Here is a 15,541-nt window from a genome sequence, read left to right on the forward strand (position 1 = left end):
GAGAGGGCTCTAGCTAAATGTAAGTGTGAACTGTCAGCATGTGAGCAGTCCTCACGGTAGCTGGCTACTCAAGGAGGCAGAGAAGAGAAAAGATGGCCCCTCAGCCAGAGAGCTGCCTGGATGGGGAAAGGCAGCGTGAGAGGAAGGGGAAAGATAGCCCCGGGTGGGATTTCAGGCTACCTCAGAATGGATGGAGAGAAGGTGAGTCCTGAGTATGAAGTGGGGATTGCCAAGAAGATAGGGAGCCTACAGGGGAACAAGGCAGGTGAAGCACCTCAGAGGTGGAGGAAGCAGAAACCTGCGGTCGCGGGGGGGGGCCCCCCTCCGGGCTCCAGCGGGGGAAGGGTCCTCGGGTGGTGGGCGGGGCCAGCTGGGGGCTAGCCTCCCCCAGCTGGCAGTTCACCCGCCACCCATGCTTCAGTCTAACCCAGTATGGCCGTTCTTATGTTCAGAATGTAGAAAAGGCAATGAGGAAAGCTTACGTCACAAACATCTTGAGTGTAAAATTAGCATGACTGGGGTTGAGTAGAAATCCAGTGCTTTCCATGCTCAAGAGTGAACGTTGCACATGCAAATATAAACTCAGCTTGGACTCCCAGTTTCAGATCTTATTGTACTTTTCTGTAGAAAAGAGGGGCCCAAACTGGACCATGCGGTTAGAATCCCTCTAATGCCGGGACGTTCCAAACCCAGTCCAAACTCTTCTGGGCTCAGGCACATCCATACGATCGATTCAAACACAAGATCCCAACAACTCAAATTGTGGGCAGAGTGCGGTTCTGGATTTCATCTAATTTGTTAGGCAGATATGATTTCCTACGAGAACCCAAGGGCTACGGAGTAACACTCTCAGAATAGCACAATTGGGGCAGGATATTCCAGGCTCCAAGGAAGAGGTAGGCGGATCCAAATTCCTAACAGCATTGTTTTCCTGATGTGAATCATCTCACACAAGCCTAAAAGTGTTAATTCTCCCAAACACTGCAAAATATTTCCCTGTTTGTACCATCACAGTATAGTTCTAATTAAACACTTCTCTTGGCTAGCGAGCAGCAGTTCTGGCCTCTTGACACTTGGCTCTTTCCTGAAGTGAGTCCCTCTAATCTAGCTGGCAATTTTAGCAATCACACTTCCTCTGAGGTGGGAGTCCTTTGCACAATTACTTTGATTATGGGAACAAATGGAGCCATCTCAAACTCTCAGTTGTACAAAACAAAATTCCACCATGCATGTTTGTAGACCACAGTACATCTCATCTTCTGAGGCAGTTGCTGCTGGCACTTTGTTTCCCACACATCAGAAGCACTTTCTACAGAGTTGAATGCAGTGCCATACAGAGAAGCGATTCTTTAAGTAACAAGTTTTAAGGCAAGGATGCGCATACTGTGGCAACTTCAGAACATCTTATCATCTCCTTTAAAGCTGTAGCCATCCTAAATGTTTGTCTGATCATCCTCCTCCACAAAAGATGGACAGATGGATGCACACCCAAGCAACGTTGCTGTACTGCACATTTAAAAACCATTTGATTTTTCTGGTTCCACGGGTCCATGCAAATTATCTTCCTTTCAAAGTTCTTACATACTGTCATTTTTAAATTGTGTCAATGTTTCTATTGCAGCTGTACTGGCAGCTCTTATAAGAAAGCTAGAATAAGATCCTATCTGCAGGGTCTTCCTTGCTGAAAAATAACTGGTTTTGGGCCTGTCTCTCTAGTCCAGGGGTGGGAAAACTACGGCCCACAAGCTGGATCCGGCCACTCGGGGCTTTGTATCTGGCCCGTGGGATTGCCCCCGTGGTGTCACAGGCCCTGCGCCGCTCTCAGAAGCAGCCGGCACCACGTCCCTGGGACCCCGGGGGGGGGCGGAGCAGAGGGCTCCGTGCGTTGCCTTTGCCTCCAGGCACCGGCCCCCACAGCTCCCATTGGCCGGGAATGGGGAACCCCGGCCAATGGGAGCTTTGGGGGAGGTACCTGGAGGCATGGCAAGGGCAGCGCATGGAGCCCTGTGCCCCCCCTCCCCCAGGGGCCGCGCAGGGACATGGTTCCGGCCACTTCCCGGGCGCGGTGTGGGGCCAGGGCAGGCAGGCAGGCAGCCTGCCCTGGCCCCGGTGCGCACCGCTGCCACCCCAGAGCCACTTTAGATAAATTCCAAAGCCCAAACCCCTCCTGCACCCTGCCCCAAGCCCCCTGCCTGCACCTCGCACCCCTCCTGCATCCCAACTCCCTACCCTGCACCCCTGTGCACCCCAACTCCCTGCTCTGAGCCCCGTCACACCCTGCACCCCTGTGCACCCCAACCCCCTCCCCTGAGCTCCCTGTCACACCCGCACCCCTCTTGCACCCCTGCCCTGAGCCCCCTTCTGCACTCCGCAGTGCTGCACCCTAACTCCCTTCCCTGAGCCTCCTCATACACCCCACACCCCACCTCTGCCCCAATGCCTTGCCCTGAGCCCGTTCCTGCACACCTTACCCACTCCCACATGTCGCACTCCCTCCCACACCCCAACGCCTTGTCCCGGCCCTGCATACAATTTCCCCACCCAGATGTGGCCCTCGGCCCAAAAAGTTTGCCCACTTCTGCTCTAGTCCCATAGCTGATGTGAACATCAGTTCCGCTGTTTGAGTTAGTGCATGTCAGGGGAGAAAAGTCTCAGCCTATAAAAATACTTGCCTTGCATTTAAGAATATACTTTTAGCTTCCCACTTTTAAATATAGGAACCTCTTGTTCTTCAAGTGCCCGGGCACAGGGGAGAGACGGCACATTTTGACCTGTCAGCAAGAGCATCTTTGAACTAGTTTATTGCTCGTGTCAACAAAGAATGAGAAGCAACACACTCTGGGCGACCATGCATGGATGGGACTAAGACAGGAACTCAAGCTCTGGCTCAGACACTGACTAACCATGTACCCTGGAGCTACACTCTAAAAGACAGATTTTTATGGCTTGTCCACTAGTTCTGGGTGCCGTGGTCCGTGGGTCCCATCGTGCACAGCGAGCACCTGATGTTGAGGTAGATGAAAGCAGCAGGGTTCTCAACGTGTTTGAACAATCTGTCCCCTTTAAAGCATCAAGCTGAGCGCTCAGATGAGGTACCCAAAGCTCGTGGACCCTTCTTGTGTTGGCTTTCACCTCTGTCCATTTCAATATGGAAATAACACTCCTGATCTCACGGGGTGCTTGGGAAGGTTCTTAGGGGAATAGGCTACTCCGGTGCAGGAGGCAGGTGTAATGTGGTTTTTAGCACTCAGTGTAAGGGAGGGGCAAGCTCCTGCTTTCAGCAGTGCTGAATGCTCCAGAGGAAATGCGTCCATGACTTCACTCACCAGCCAGTGGCTGCAGGGCTGTGCTCGGGAATAGGATGTTACACCTCTCCCAGGGGCTGGAAACAGCGGCTGAAGTTAGCTCTGACTGAGACTGCTCTTCAAGGAAAACACTAATCTGTGCTCAAACCTGCTTGTCAAATGTATCCGGAGCATATTGCACTGAAAGCTGAAGATTATCTTTAAGAGCTGCAGTAGCTTCAATCAAATGAAATGTGGCAACCCCCAAATTAACTGGACAAAAGCCTGAGATTGAGAGAGTTCTATAATCTGTTAGGGTCTTGGTCCTGTCTCAGCTCAGGGGGCTGGACTTGATGACGTCTCAAGATCCCTTCCAGCCCGACATTTCTATGATTCTGTGCCATCTCTAGCTAAAATAGGCTTTGAATTGAAATGTTATGTGGGATGACTTCTCAGTGTTGAGCAACTGGTCTTGAAAAACATTGAAACAAAATCTACGCAGGCATTTTGAAATTCAGACAATGCCCCACATGTTTCAGTGTGGTTGGATGCTTTCAGGGAAAAGTTGCCGGATATTGAAAGGTGCTGAGCACCTGATCGCAACAGGAATTCTGGGCACTCAGCAAAGCAGGCTGATGATCCAGGTGCCTCAAAGTCAGGTTTTGGTGAAGAACTTCAGGCACCAAGTTTGGAGAAATAGATCAACATGCCCTTATTCCCGTCATGGGAATGGAGGCGGAGATGGACTGACACGCTGGATGTAATGAACCCCATTATACTGATAGTCTGTAGGTACTCTTCTCAAATGGGTGAAAATTTTAAACTGTAAGCTACCAGAACTGTCTCTCACTAGCAGGGAAACGCTGTGCGAGACAAACTCTTCTCTGGCAGGGTAAGACTTCCGTTTAAACCAGTTGTTGACACCGATCTCATACGTGCAAATTATGTGAGAAAAAAAGCTCTCTTTTTAGGGCTTTGTAGCAACACCGGTATTTCAATTCACAAGACATTGTACTCTGAATGCAAACAAGCTGATGGGATCAAAAGGCACAGTGTGAGCACTCCATTAGCCTACCTAATAAAACACTATTCATATAAATTGCCTAACAAACTACGTTGTAGCTACCCAAAGAATCTTCATGAATTATGCTACCTCTGCTTCTGGCAATGTGTAGCTACAAGTGTCAGTAATAAGCTCTGGCAGGGGGGGAGGCAGCAGGACACTACACCGTTAAAAATAGCTGTGTAGACAGGCAGGCAAGGCTTGGGCAAGAAGAGAACCATATGTATGTATTCACATACATACCCACACCCTTCCAGTGTGTCTTTACTCACCTAAGGTGTGCCTCACTGTCTACATCACTACTTAAACCCCTGCTGGGGGGGGGGCACAGGGGTCCCACCCGAGTGCATACTCTACATGCCACCAGAAGCGTGCGGTATACACATAGCTTTAGAAACCCCTTCAAAGGGCATATTTTGATGTCATTTGGACGTAAATGTTAAATCTCAAAATTGGGGTGTTTTTTAAGAAGGATCTTTGTATTATCCCAGTGGGGTATACAGATAATTCCATCAGTTCTGGTTTCTGCAGATATCTGCTACTGACATAACAAGAAGGATCCTGTAGTTTGCTACAGTGCTTGGCCTGTGCCGCCTGCTAGACTTGCAGTTACAGGTAAATGGTGCTCATTGTGAAGATGAGATGCCCAGAAGTCTCTCAATCAATCACAAGGGGATGCAGGAATTACTTGGTGAAATCATATAATGTGTGCTACAGAGGAGGTCAGATTAGGAAGATCATAGTTGTGTCCCTTATGGCCTTAAATTTGGCATTATAATAACTGTATTTTGCATTTTTAAAAAAGGAGTACTTGTGGCACCTTAGAGACTAACCAATTTATTTGAGCATAAGCTTTCGTGAGCGACAGCTCACTTCATCGGATGCAAGTGAGCTGTAGCTCACGAAAGCTTATGCTCAAATAAATTTGTTAGTCTCTAAGGTGCCACAAGTACTCCTTTTCCTTTTGTGGATACAGACTAACATGGCTGCTACTCTGAAACTTGCATTTTTAAAGGAGACGATGATAGCGAAGAGCAGACTATAAATACCTCTTCCCTCATAATGGCTGGGTGTGTATAGTAGAATATCCAAGTAACATTTTTTGTAGCAAACTCTGGATTGCCTCTCAACTTGCAGCTGTAATAAGTGGTTGAGGGCCAAATTCAGTCGTGATAACTCAGCGGGGGTGTAACTTACCTGTCAGTCTAATAGACTGTAGGGCAATCTAATGGGGCCTGCTCAGCTTTCTTACAGTAACTCAGTGGGGTTACTCTAGGTTTACACCAGGGTAAATGACAAAACTTGGCTCAGGAAGTCCTAAGCTGGTGATGTAAATACCACAGAAAATGGGAATTACACCAGTTTAGACTCCCTACCATCACCTCTGAATCTGACCCAAATGGTGATCGTCACCATGGGGGGGCACCTGCACTGAAGAAGACTCAGTGTGGGACATGGTGGGGGCACTGGCAGACTGGCCCTGCAGCAGAGCATCTGCATTCACGTGCCATCCAGTGGCTGTGCTCCCACCCCTGACACTGAGGAGTGGGGTAGGAGCCATGAAAATGCTCATCACCGTGACAACAGCAGCAACAGAGATTCTGGCCTTTGCACTGGACTAGCAGGTGGATGGGGGCTGATTTCCAATGGGGGTGAAACTGCACCACCACCTGGTGTCCCTCCAAAGCACAATCATGCAGGGATTGTACGGGGCAAAGCTCACCCTGGCAGACCGAGTGTTAACTCTTAACCTCTCTGTTCTGTTTTTGGCAGCTGTGGCTGACGTTTGCTCCAGTGGCTGACAAAACAGCAGCCTACTTCCACATCTCCATGGATACAATTAACTGGCTGTCCCTGGTGTACCTTCTCATATCTATCCCGTTTGGACTGGTGGCAACCTGGATTCTCGACACCGTGGGACTCAAGTGTGCTGTAAGTTTGAATGAGAAGCTGCATTAACTAACTAAAGTTGGGGCTATTGTGTACTTTTGTATATGCAAGCATCATCTTTGCTAACTAATACTCAATGTACGTAGCAGCCTAAGTCATGACATTCTGACTAAATATTGTGTGAGATGAATGTACTTAAAACTATCCTTCCTACCTTGCAATGAATAGAATCTGGTCCAAGAGGAAATGAAGTGAGGAACAACAAGAAAAGAAAAAACAAAGTAGAGTGGAAATTACTGTCTGATACCTTCCCCTTTTTCTCTTTAGGGCCAGTAATTTACATTTCTCCCTGAACTTCACTTGTTCGTATTTACCAGGAAGCCTTTCCTGATAACTTGAAACTTCATCAAGTTACCATGAAGCGCTCGGAGATGGTCTCTGCCCCGTACCAAACAAACTTTTGTCACACATGAACTCGATCAGAGTATTGAGACCAAATGCATTATGGAACCTGAACGTCTGTCTTTATTTCAGACATCCAACTGGGGTTGGTTTTGTTGCTCATTTACCAGTGTCTTTTGAGGCCATAATCTTCCTAAATTAGCCAGGACTAAACTTGCTTGTCATGTGAGAAAAGGTGGCTTCACACTACCTGAGGCTCAGCAGACATGAGTGCATCTTTCAACACATGCAAGCCCCAGTCAATTGATGGCTGTGGTGAGACTGTATGGAATGAAAGAGGAAAATAAAACGAGTGAGTATTTCCGATGGAACCACGATGCTGCCAGCACCTCTGCATGTGTCTGAAGGAGAGGGAAGGGATTAGGAGCCTGGGACATGCCAGATTGGTCACCTAGAGTCATGCCACATCCTAGAACTTAATTCCGTCTCCCTCAGTCTGCAGCTAAGTCAGCAAGTGACTCCAGTCCCTCTTTACGTGTTGTAGGTGATGCTTAGCGCTTGGCTGAACATGGTTGGAAGCGTCATCCGGACTTTCAGCGTCATCAGCTTCCTGAGTCTGGGATCCCTGACCTACATGTACCTGTTCATAGGACAGTGCCTCTGTGCTCTGGCCCAGCCACTTGTCATATTTTCTCCAACAAAACTAGCGGCCCTGTGGTTCCCAGACCACCAGAGAGCTACAGCAAATATGATCTCTTCAATGTGTAAGTAACAGCTACAAACATGCCGAGCTGGAGCGAGGTCACTCCATAGCAGAACCTTCCTGTGGTATACGTTGCCTATGGAGCTGTATTATAGGAACTGCGCAATGTGTAAGTGAACTAAAGCGTCACAAAACCCCATGAAGTAGGCATGTATCTCCACATTGCAGATGGAGAACAGGTCATATGACTTACTCATCACCTGGAAAGTCTGGAGTAAAAACCCCAGACCTCACAGTCTCTTCCCTCTGCCTTAGCCACAAGACCATTTTCCTCCTGCAAATCCTGTGCAGGCTGCTAGTAGCTCAGAATAGTCACCAAATCTTAACTCATAACTTGAACCCAGCTCCTCAAGTAAGCAGGTGTCCAAATCACTACTGACTTGAACAGCTAGGTGCTTTGGCAGTGTAAGGGCTTGTCTACACGGCACCGCAATCTGGACTACAGGGCTATGAATTGTAGAGCGCTCTGAAGTGCTAACCTCTAATTGCCTCATGTAGATCCTGCTGGTGTGAACAGGGTCCTCCCACCTTGTAATTAATACACCTTGATCCTGTGAAGGAGGAAGATTAACTGCAGGAAAGGGAAAATAAAAATAAAGAACCCAGAAGAAAGGAAACCGGATAACTTAATTTTCTCCCTAAATTTGAATAGTTAGTTTCCAAGGTGCTAGAAAAGGCTGTGAACAGAAACTAGTTCATCATAAAACATTACACCTAGAAACCATCCTTAGCTGTGGGTTTTTGCCATTTGCAGAGCTTACTTCTCTCCCGGCACAGTATTGCTACTGACAGCTCTCTCAGTTGCATGCAACAGCTAGTTAAAATCCTTAAAAATCGAAAGCATCCCTGCTATTCTCCTGTTGAATAAATGTGCACTGGAAAGGTACATACTACAATGAATATTGACTATCTAGCTGATAAATGTCAACATTCCTTAAAATCTTTGAGCATTTTTAAAATGTGGGATATACTCTGTGTAGTGTGTGACGAGTTCCTGTTATTTTTAATGGGATGTTGGAAAGTTCCTTTGTGATAGTTTGAAAAATAAATGGTTGTTTTTCTGTTTAAAAAAAAATCACGTGTGTATTGAGCTGTCAGATCTAGGTATTGTTCATTACCGGTAAGTATGAGAACAGTAAGTGTACCATGCAAGCACACCAGAATACGATAGCTTGCCCAACACCTGCTATTTCTGTTGGCTCCCCACTGGCCCTAATTAACCAGTCTAAACAGACTCTACTATAGTCATGGAAAAAATTGAAACGGCATCGGAGGTAGCCTGGATTGTCTGGCTGAGCTGCAAGGTGCTTATAGAAGTCTATAAATTGTTCAAATTTGCAGTGAAAACCCATCTCAGATCTGGTTCTTAAATCTGCTAGCTGTGTAGTTGGATAATTGTATTTACACCTGTGAGGTGAAAGTGCAAGCGGTGTAAAGTACTATTAGATGTTCGGCTAGTGGCAATGACTGCGGAGACATGATGTTGTAATATACCGGTACGTTTGAAAGTGGGTCAGCTAGTACAGAGGTATGTTGTATTTTACTTGACAAAGGAAATGCGAGTCTGCACTGCATAGCGTATGGGCCTGTACTATGACTGGGGGCGGATAGCATTTGGACTGACAACTAGAGTTGTTCCAGCTTCATTTTTGTTTCTCCCGTAAGCCATTTACCTGGGCAACTTGGTGAGAAGGGATGAAGAATTATTTAAAGACCAGGATGGATGTGTTTTTTTACCATGCTTAGGGGGAACAATTAAATCAAAAAGTTAAGGTGACACAAGAACAAATGGAGGTAAAGTGGCCAGGAATACCTTTAGGCTGGAAATTAGAAGGAGGCTTCTAACCATCAGAGGAGCGAGGTTCTGCAGGGCCAAACACCCCAACTAGCTTGAAGAGGGAAAGCTTGACAAGTTTATGAACAGGATGATAGGACAGGATTGCCTGCAGTAGCAGGGGACTGGACTTAATGACCCAGGAGATCCTGCCTAGTCTTATGTCCCTAGTTGAATTCCAGGTAAAATTTCTAGAAAAGGCTAAGACACTTAAGTATTTTTGCGAGTTTTACCCTCCAAATGTAACCTTACAGACGTCTTGTTCCTGATCTCCTCTGCCCCTCCCCCCCAGCCATGGCTTCATTTAAGCTGAGGATGCTGTGAAATGGATGTCTCATGACATTTTGATAAATGTGGAACATTCTCTCAATTAATATAGAAAAACATTGTCTTTTTTATTTCAATCTAGCTAATCCCTTGGGAATTCTTACCGCTAACTTGCTGTCCCCTGCACTTGTGTCTGAAGAAAAAGATATACCACTGATGGTAAGCAAAAGCTGATTAATTAGTATGCAGTGTCATTTTGGTTTATATATTCAGTAGCATTGGAGTCAGGCAACCTGGTTACGTGTCTTTGCTTTGGGTTTCCTAGCTTGGACTGTATGTCATCCCTGCAGTCACAGCCTGCATCCTAGCCATGGTTGGTGTTCACGGCAAGGTCCCTCCAACTCCACCATCAGCAAGCGCCACTTATTCCACCTCGCAGCCATTTTTCACAGGCTTGAAAATGGTAAGTGTCATGCAGAGAAGTAAGCCCCGGAATCAAACATAGCATCCTAGAACTGTAGGGCAGGACATGACCTTGAGAGGTCACCATGTCCAGCCCTCTATGCTGAGGCAGGAGCAAGTGTACATGCTGCCTGGCTTCCATGGTGTCATTGTCACCCTCAGCTATCCTGTTGTTGTGGGCAGGCCAGCAGGTGGGCGGGTGCTGAGATTTGTTGCCCAAGTAACTGGAACCTATTTTTTTAAACCTACATTTTGAACTTTGCAGCTTCTGAGAAATAAACCATACATCATCCTGATGGTCTGTTTTGGAGCAGGGATTGGGATGTTCACCTGCTTTTCGACTCTTCTGGAACAGATCCTGTGTGTAAAGGGGTATTCAAATGTAAGGCCTTTTTGCATCTTACGCATTATTTGTTATACAGTTGAAATGAACCTCCACTAATTAGTGATCAAAACAAGATGAAGCCACTTGATGTGGTGCACTTGTCTAAACTAGCTTATCAGTGTCTGAGATGTACCAGACTAGCATACATCAAGGTACATCATCAGTCTTTAAATACGATACGTTATCTGATGTTTAATTCGTATCCTTGGCTGGGTCACCACTTGTGAATGAAACTCTTCTCTTGCTGGATTTTACTTTGTAAAATAAAGGCTTTTAATTGATTGTAGAGGGGTTACATGCAGCTAAATGCAGTCCCTTATGATCCTCTCCCAATGTGCAAATATGGGGCAAAGGCTCAGACAGAGGTGAGAGGGAACTGGAAACTCAAAGCAAGGTGGACTGGGTTATTTCATTGCCGCATGTGTCCTTAGCCAAATGCACATGAGCAGAGGTGGTCACCTCTCGGCTACATTTATACCCTCCAATAAACATCTCCCCCAAAGCCCTCTCTTGTGGCTCAGCCTTGTATTTGTCTCCAGCACCTCAGTTTGTGCGGCATGCAGTTTCCAACCCAGCATGGTCACAGCAAAACTCATAAGTGCTCCCTCCATTGCAGTAGGTGATCCCAGGGCAATGGAAAGAGGATGTGAGCTATGAGTTCTTCTCCCTCAATTCCAGGCATGTTTAAAGGGAAGTTCGGAAGGCTGTGCATGGAAGCCCATACTGGCCCTACTGGCTAAGGCGGCCAGATGGAGAATAAACAATGGTGTTCTGCATAGCTAGGCAAATCACGACAAAGCACAGGAGGAATGAGATGAGGAAACTCAGAAGGGAGATAAGGTTGAGGAGCACAACACACACACATGGGTACCACTGTACGTGGTTCTCTGTTCCTCTGTATTCATGAAACGTTGCCCTTCAAGTCGCTATCTAGTAAAAACAGAGTAATATCGACAATGGGTTTTTTACCTTTTGAGGTACACGACCACCACTTAAAGAGGCTCCTATCACATTCACTTAGAAAGCAGTAGTACATACTTAAGAGTAACAGTTGTTTGCTCTGGGGGAAATCAAGCTCCACCGTTCTATGTATACCACGTTAAAATGACCAGCCTAGATGCACTTACCCAGTCTGCTTTTATCCGCGTATGGTCTTACTCCACTCCCGTCTCTACGGGATCTGAGCTCTTCCTCTGGACACCTTTTGGGATTGTCACCACCTGGGCCAGTTGCTTGCTATTCTAGATGCGTGTCCTGGGGAGGTTTTGAATATTGGTATGGATACAATGGAAAAGCATGTTAAATAGACTCTGGTGGCCCACAGCCTACTGTTCATAAATCTGTCCGTGTGGTTAAATATTGGTAATGTAACTAACTCTCACCTCCTAATACTAGTTGCTCAGACACTCATTTCTATTCCCCTGTAGTTCTTTGCAGGCCTGAGTGGTGCATTGTTCACTGTGTTTGGGTTACTTGGCGCCTTCCTTCTGGGACTGTACGTCGACAAGACCAGAAAATTTATAGAATCCACCAAGGTCTGTTTCTGCCTGGCTGCACTAGCCAGCATCGCATTTGCAATAGTAAGTTCTGCGTCACACTTCCTCTTGTCTGCGAAGATGTAGTTAAAGCCCATTTCTGCAGCTGTCTGATAAAACATTCAGTAACTCCCAGTGACTTCAATCTGCTACTAGGTCACTTTCACTGACGACAATTCTGTTTATTAGGAATAGGGTTCTTTGTTACAATATAACTTGGGGGATTGTTCCCCGCGGATTGGGGCAGTTCAATGAACACCATTTCCAGAATCTGCCACTAACTCAGTGTGCAACCTTGGAACCGTTGCCTTGTCTTCTTCAATCTGGAGCAATGGGGTTAATTTATTTAATTCCCAGGAACGTTGTGAGCATTAATTAACATCGGGGGCAGTGCCTTGTGAGCATAAAGCATTTGAATTGCTAAGTATCATTAAACACCTAATCCTGCTTGCTGGCTCTGACAGTGGCCAATACCAGATGACCAAGGAAGGCAGGGAACTCTGTGTAATGCATCTAACTGGGCAGCCTATCCCACAGAGACCAGGCTTAGGGGAAGTCATCTCCTGAACTCAGCTAGAGATCAGTTTAGGCCCTGACGCATGAGTCTTAATGGCTTTTATCCCAGGTAGCGCACAAGACCATACATTCAAAGATGATGGAAATGTTTACCAGAGACAGCAAAGCCCTCCTAAATGTGGGATTGCTCCAAGGGGAATCGAGCACAGGACTGTAACGTAGACATGGCAAGCGTCAGGCCATTTTTGTGGGTATGGCTGGTAGCAGGCTCTTAGTTCTTCGATGGACTGATACTAGAGCACTAGATCCATAGCTTCTTCTGTCTCTAAAATCTCAACATGCTCCACAAACATGACTGAAATATGCCTCACAATAGCCCTGTGAGTCGAGTACCTTTATAACCCCACTGTAAAGAGAGGCACAGTGACTCGCCTGACATCGTACAAGATGTCTGAGGCCAAGCTTCATTAGACCCCAGATCTCTCAGTTGATGCCTTCTCCACAGGCGGATCCCTCCTTCCCTGAGGGGGTGATGAACATAGCATCCATCTGCACTCAGGCAGTAGAACCTCAGAGTTACGAACACCAGAGTTATACACTGACCGGTCAACCCCACACCTCGTTTGGAACCAGAAGCACGCAATCAGGCAGCAGCAGAGACCAAAAAGAAATGGCAGATACAGTATTGTGTTAAACGTAAACTACTAAAAAAAATAAAGGGAAAGTAGCATTTTTTTCTGCATAGTAAAGTTTCAGAGCTGTGTTGAGTCACGGTTCAGTTGTAAACTTTTGAAAGAACAGCCATAAGGTTTTGTTCAGAATTATTAACATTTCAGTCTTACAAACAACCTCCATTCCTAGAGGTTCTACTACATAGATACAGAACGGAAGTGATGCTGATCCAGAAGAAACAAAAAACCACTTCCTAATATTGTACTAAAATATTGGGGAGGGTGAACTACTTAAGCTACTTAGAGCAGAGTTAGATCTTTTTGCCACGTGTTTGTACAGCACCTTGCCCAATGGGGCTCTTGCCCAAGGCTGGGGTTCCTAGATGCTGTGACAACACAAATACCTCTGTTAAAATATTGCCATCCAAATCCATTGGGTACTTTGACAGTTTTGAACATGGATATTGCGGATGCACAGAGTCTTGGCAGGTCCCTGTCTGCCCAGTGCTTGTAAATCAGCATGTCTGGGCAGGATTGGCCATGTGTTTGGAGCATTCTGGCTACAGACATGCCAAAGAGCCCACCTAGTGTCTTTCTCTGCCTCACAACTCTCTGCACAGCACTGTCTCAAGTAGCATCTGGAGAGAAATGAGACGTGTCAGGACCAACTGTGCAGAGGAGAGAGAAGGCCCTCTCCCCTGGAACCGCCTGACTTACCAATTTAGCTCTTTCAGTGGCTGGACTGGGGTCTGCTTTTTACCACTCGCTCTGAGCTGGGGTGAGCTTGTTCCACGCTGAATTCATCAGAGCAGTTGGTGGAATTGGTTTGGGGTTTTTCAAATGCCCCAGGGACACAGACAGAAAGAAACTGAACTTAAACCCTGGGGGTTTTCTGAGCTCCCATCTCTCTGGAGGCCAAACTGAGCCTCCACTGGGCCATTGCCCCTGCACGAAACAAAAGCCTGACTTTCCAAAGTGCTGACCCCCGCCCCCCCCCCCCACACACACACACACACTGCCCCAGCTCCATTGACGTCACTAGGAGCTGCGGGGGGCCAAGCACACAAGAAAACGAATGTCTCCATCCCCTAACACACAGTTCCATGCAAATAGGTCACATTTGAGAGCTTTAGGGAAGGTGGGGAGGCCGCCAACAGAAATGGTAAATACCGTGGACTTCATATTGGTGACTGCCTGATGTTGACTCGAAGCACCCCGCAGACTTGCCATGCAGCTGTGCTGATGTAATGCCTTGCCACTCTCTCTCACTGCAGATGTCTCAGTTCAGGAATCAGGCCATTCCACTGGCTCTGATCAGCTCGCTGTTTGGGTTCTTTGGCTTTTCTATCTACCCCATTGCTATGGAGCTAGCGGTAGAATGCTCCTACCCCGTGGGAGAGGGAACATCCACAGGCTTCATTTTTGTTTCAAGGTAAGTCACCTAGTCAGACTCAACAGAAATGTAGTTCAGCCATCAACAGCAGCATCTTGCAGATAAAGAACAGCAGAGCGCTATGTTCTAGTCACATTACCAGTTTCTTCCACCTCCGTTACCTACGACAATGAGTGAAGTCAATGCTGGTAGCAGCCAGCTGTCAGTATGTGGTCTGAGGTGGAAGGTAAAAGGATCCCAGCTGCTCTCAGAACGCTGGTTGATGCTGTACAGCTGATTCACTGCAACTGGCCGTGATAGTTTCATGTTGCTGGAATGAGCTATTCAAAGGAGTCGCTGCAAAAGACAACTAGCTAGACGTAAAGAGAGCTGTGGGATTGGTGTATGGGAGGGGACAAAGAGAAAGTCCAATGGGAGCTCAGGATCAGTCCCGCTCTGTGTGAAGTTCGGAAACAGCCTCTCTTAACAGCTAGCTTTGAAACCTGTTGAGACCATGCTGCCCTGTGCTTCAGTTTCTAGCCACTGGATCATGATGTACCTATCTCAGTCTAGCAGAGGAAGGCCTAACATGCCCCAATGACTGGAAGTTGAAGCTAGACAAATTCAGACTGGAAATATGTCATACATTTGTAACAGTTTGGAACAATTTACCCAGGGGTGAAAGTAACTTAAAGGACTTACTGGTATGCCGGAGTCCTGAGCAGGGGGCGTGGCCTCAACCAGAAGAGGCGGGGCCTTTAAATACCCAGGGCCTTTAAATCAAGATTTAAAGACCTCAGGACTCCAGCTGTGGTAGCGGTGGCTGTGATCCCCTGGCCCTTTAAATCACCCCCAGAGCTACCAGCTGCAGAGGCGGCTGGGAGCCCCCAGGGCTCAGGGGCGATTTAAAGGGCCCAGGCCACCACTACCACAGCAGAGTCCCGGGCCCTTTAAATCGCCGACAGAGCCCCAGGGGCTCCCAGCTGCCGCTGCTACCCCAGGGCTCAGGCAGATATTTAAAGGGCCTGGGGGTCCACTGCGGTAGCAGCAGCTGGAGCCCGGGGCCCTTTAAATCACTGCAGGAGCCCTGCCACTGC

General features: G+C 47.3%; 1 protein-coding gene across 2 annotated transcripts in view; it reads left to right on the plus strand.

Annotated features, from left to right (window-relative positions):
• Positions 1–15,541, plus strand: part of SLC49A3 (solute carrier family 49 member 3) — a 38,395-nt gene that overhangs the window by 6,996 nt on the left and 15,858 nt on the right. For both annotated transcript variants that reach the window (XM_074953592.1, XM_074953593.1), the window contains exons 2-8: positions 6,121–6,279; positions 7,184–7,403; positions 9,646–9,722; positions 9,829–9,966; positions 10,231–10,347; positions 11,778–11,930; positions 14,347–14,504. In XM_074953592.1, coding sequence (XP_074809693.1) covers positions 6,121–6,279; positions 7,184–7,403; positions 9,646–9,722; positions 9,829–9,966; positions 10,231–10,347; positions 11,778–11,930; positions 14,347–14,504 — 1,022 coding nt within the window. The remainder of the gene's footprint in view (positions 1–6,120; positions 6,280–7,183; positions 7,404–9,645; positions 9,723–9,828; positions 9,967–10,230; positions 10,348–11,777; positions 11,931–14,346; positions 14,505–15,541) is intronic.

This window comes from Natator depressus, chromosome 5, assembly GCF_965152275.1.
Source record: "Natator depressus isolate rNatDep1 chromosome 5, rNatDep2.hap1, whole genome shotgun sequence".
Taxonomy (NCBI): Eukaryota; Metazoa; Chordata; order Testudines; family Cheloniidae; genus Natator; species Natator depressus.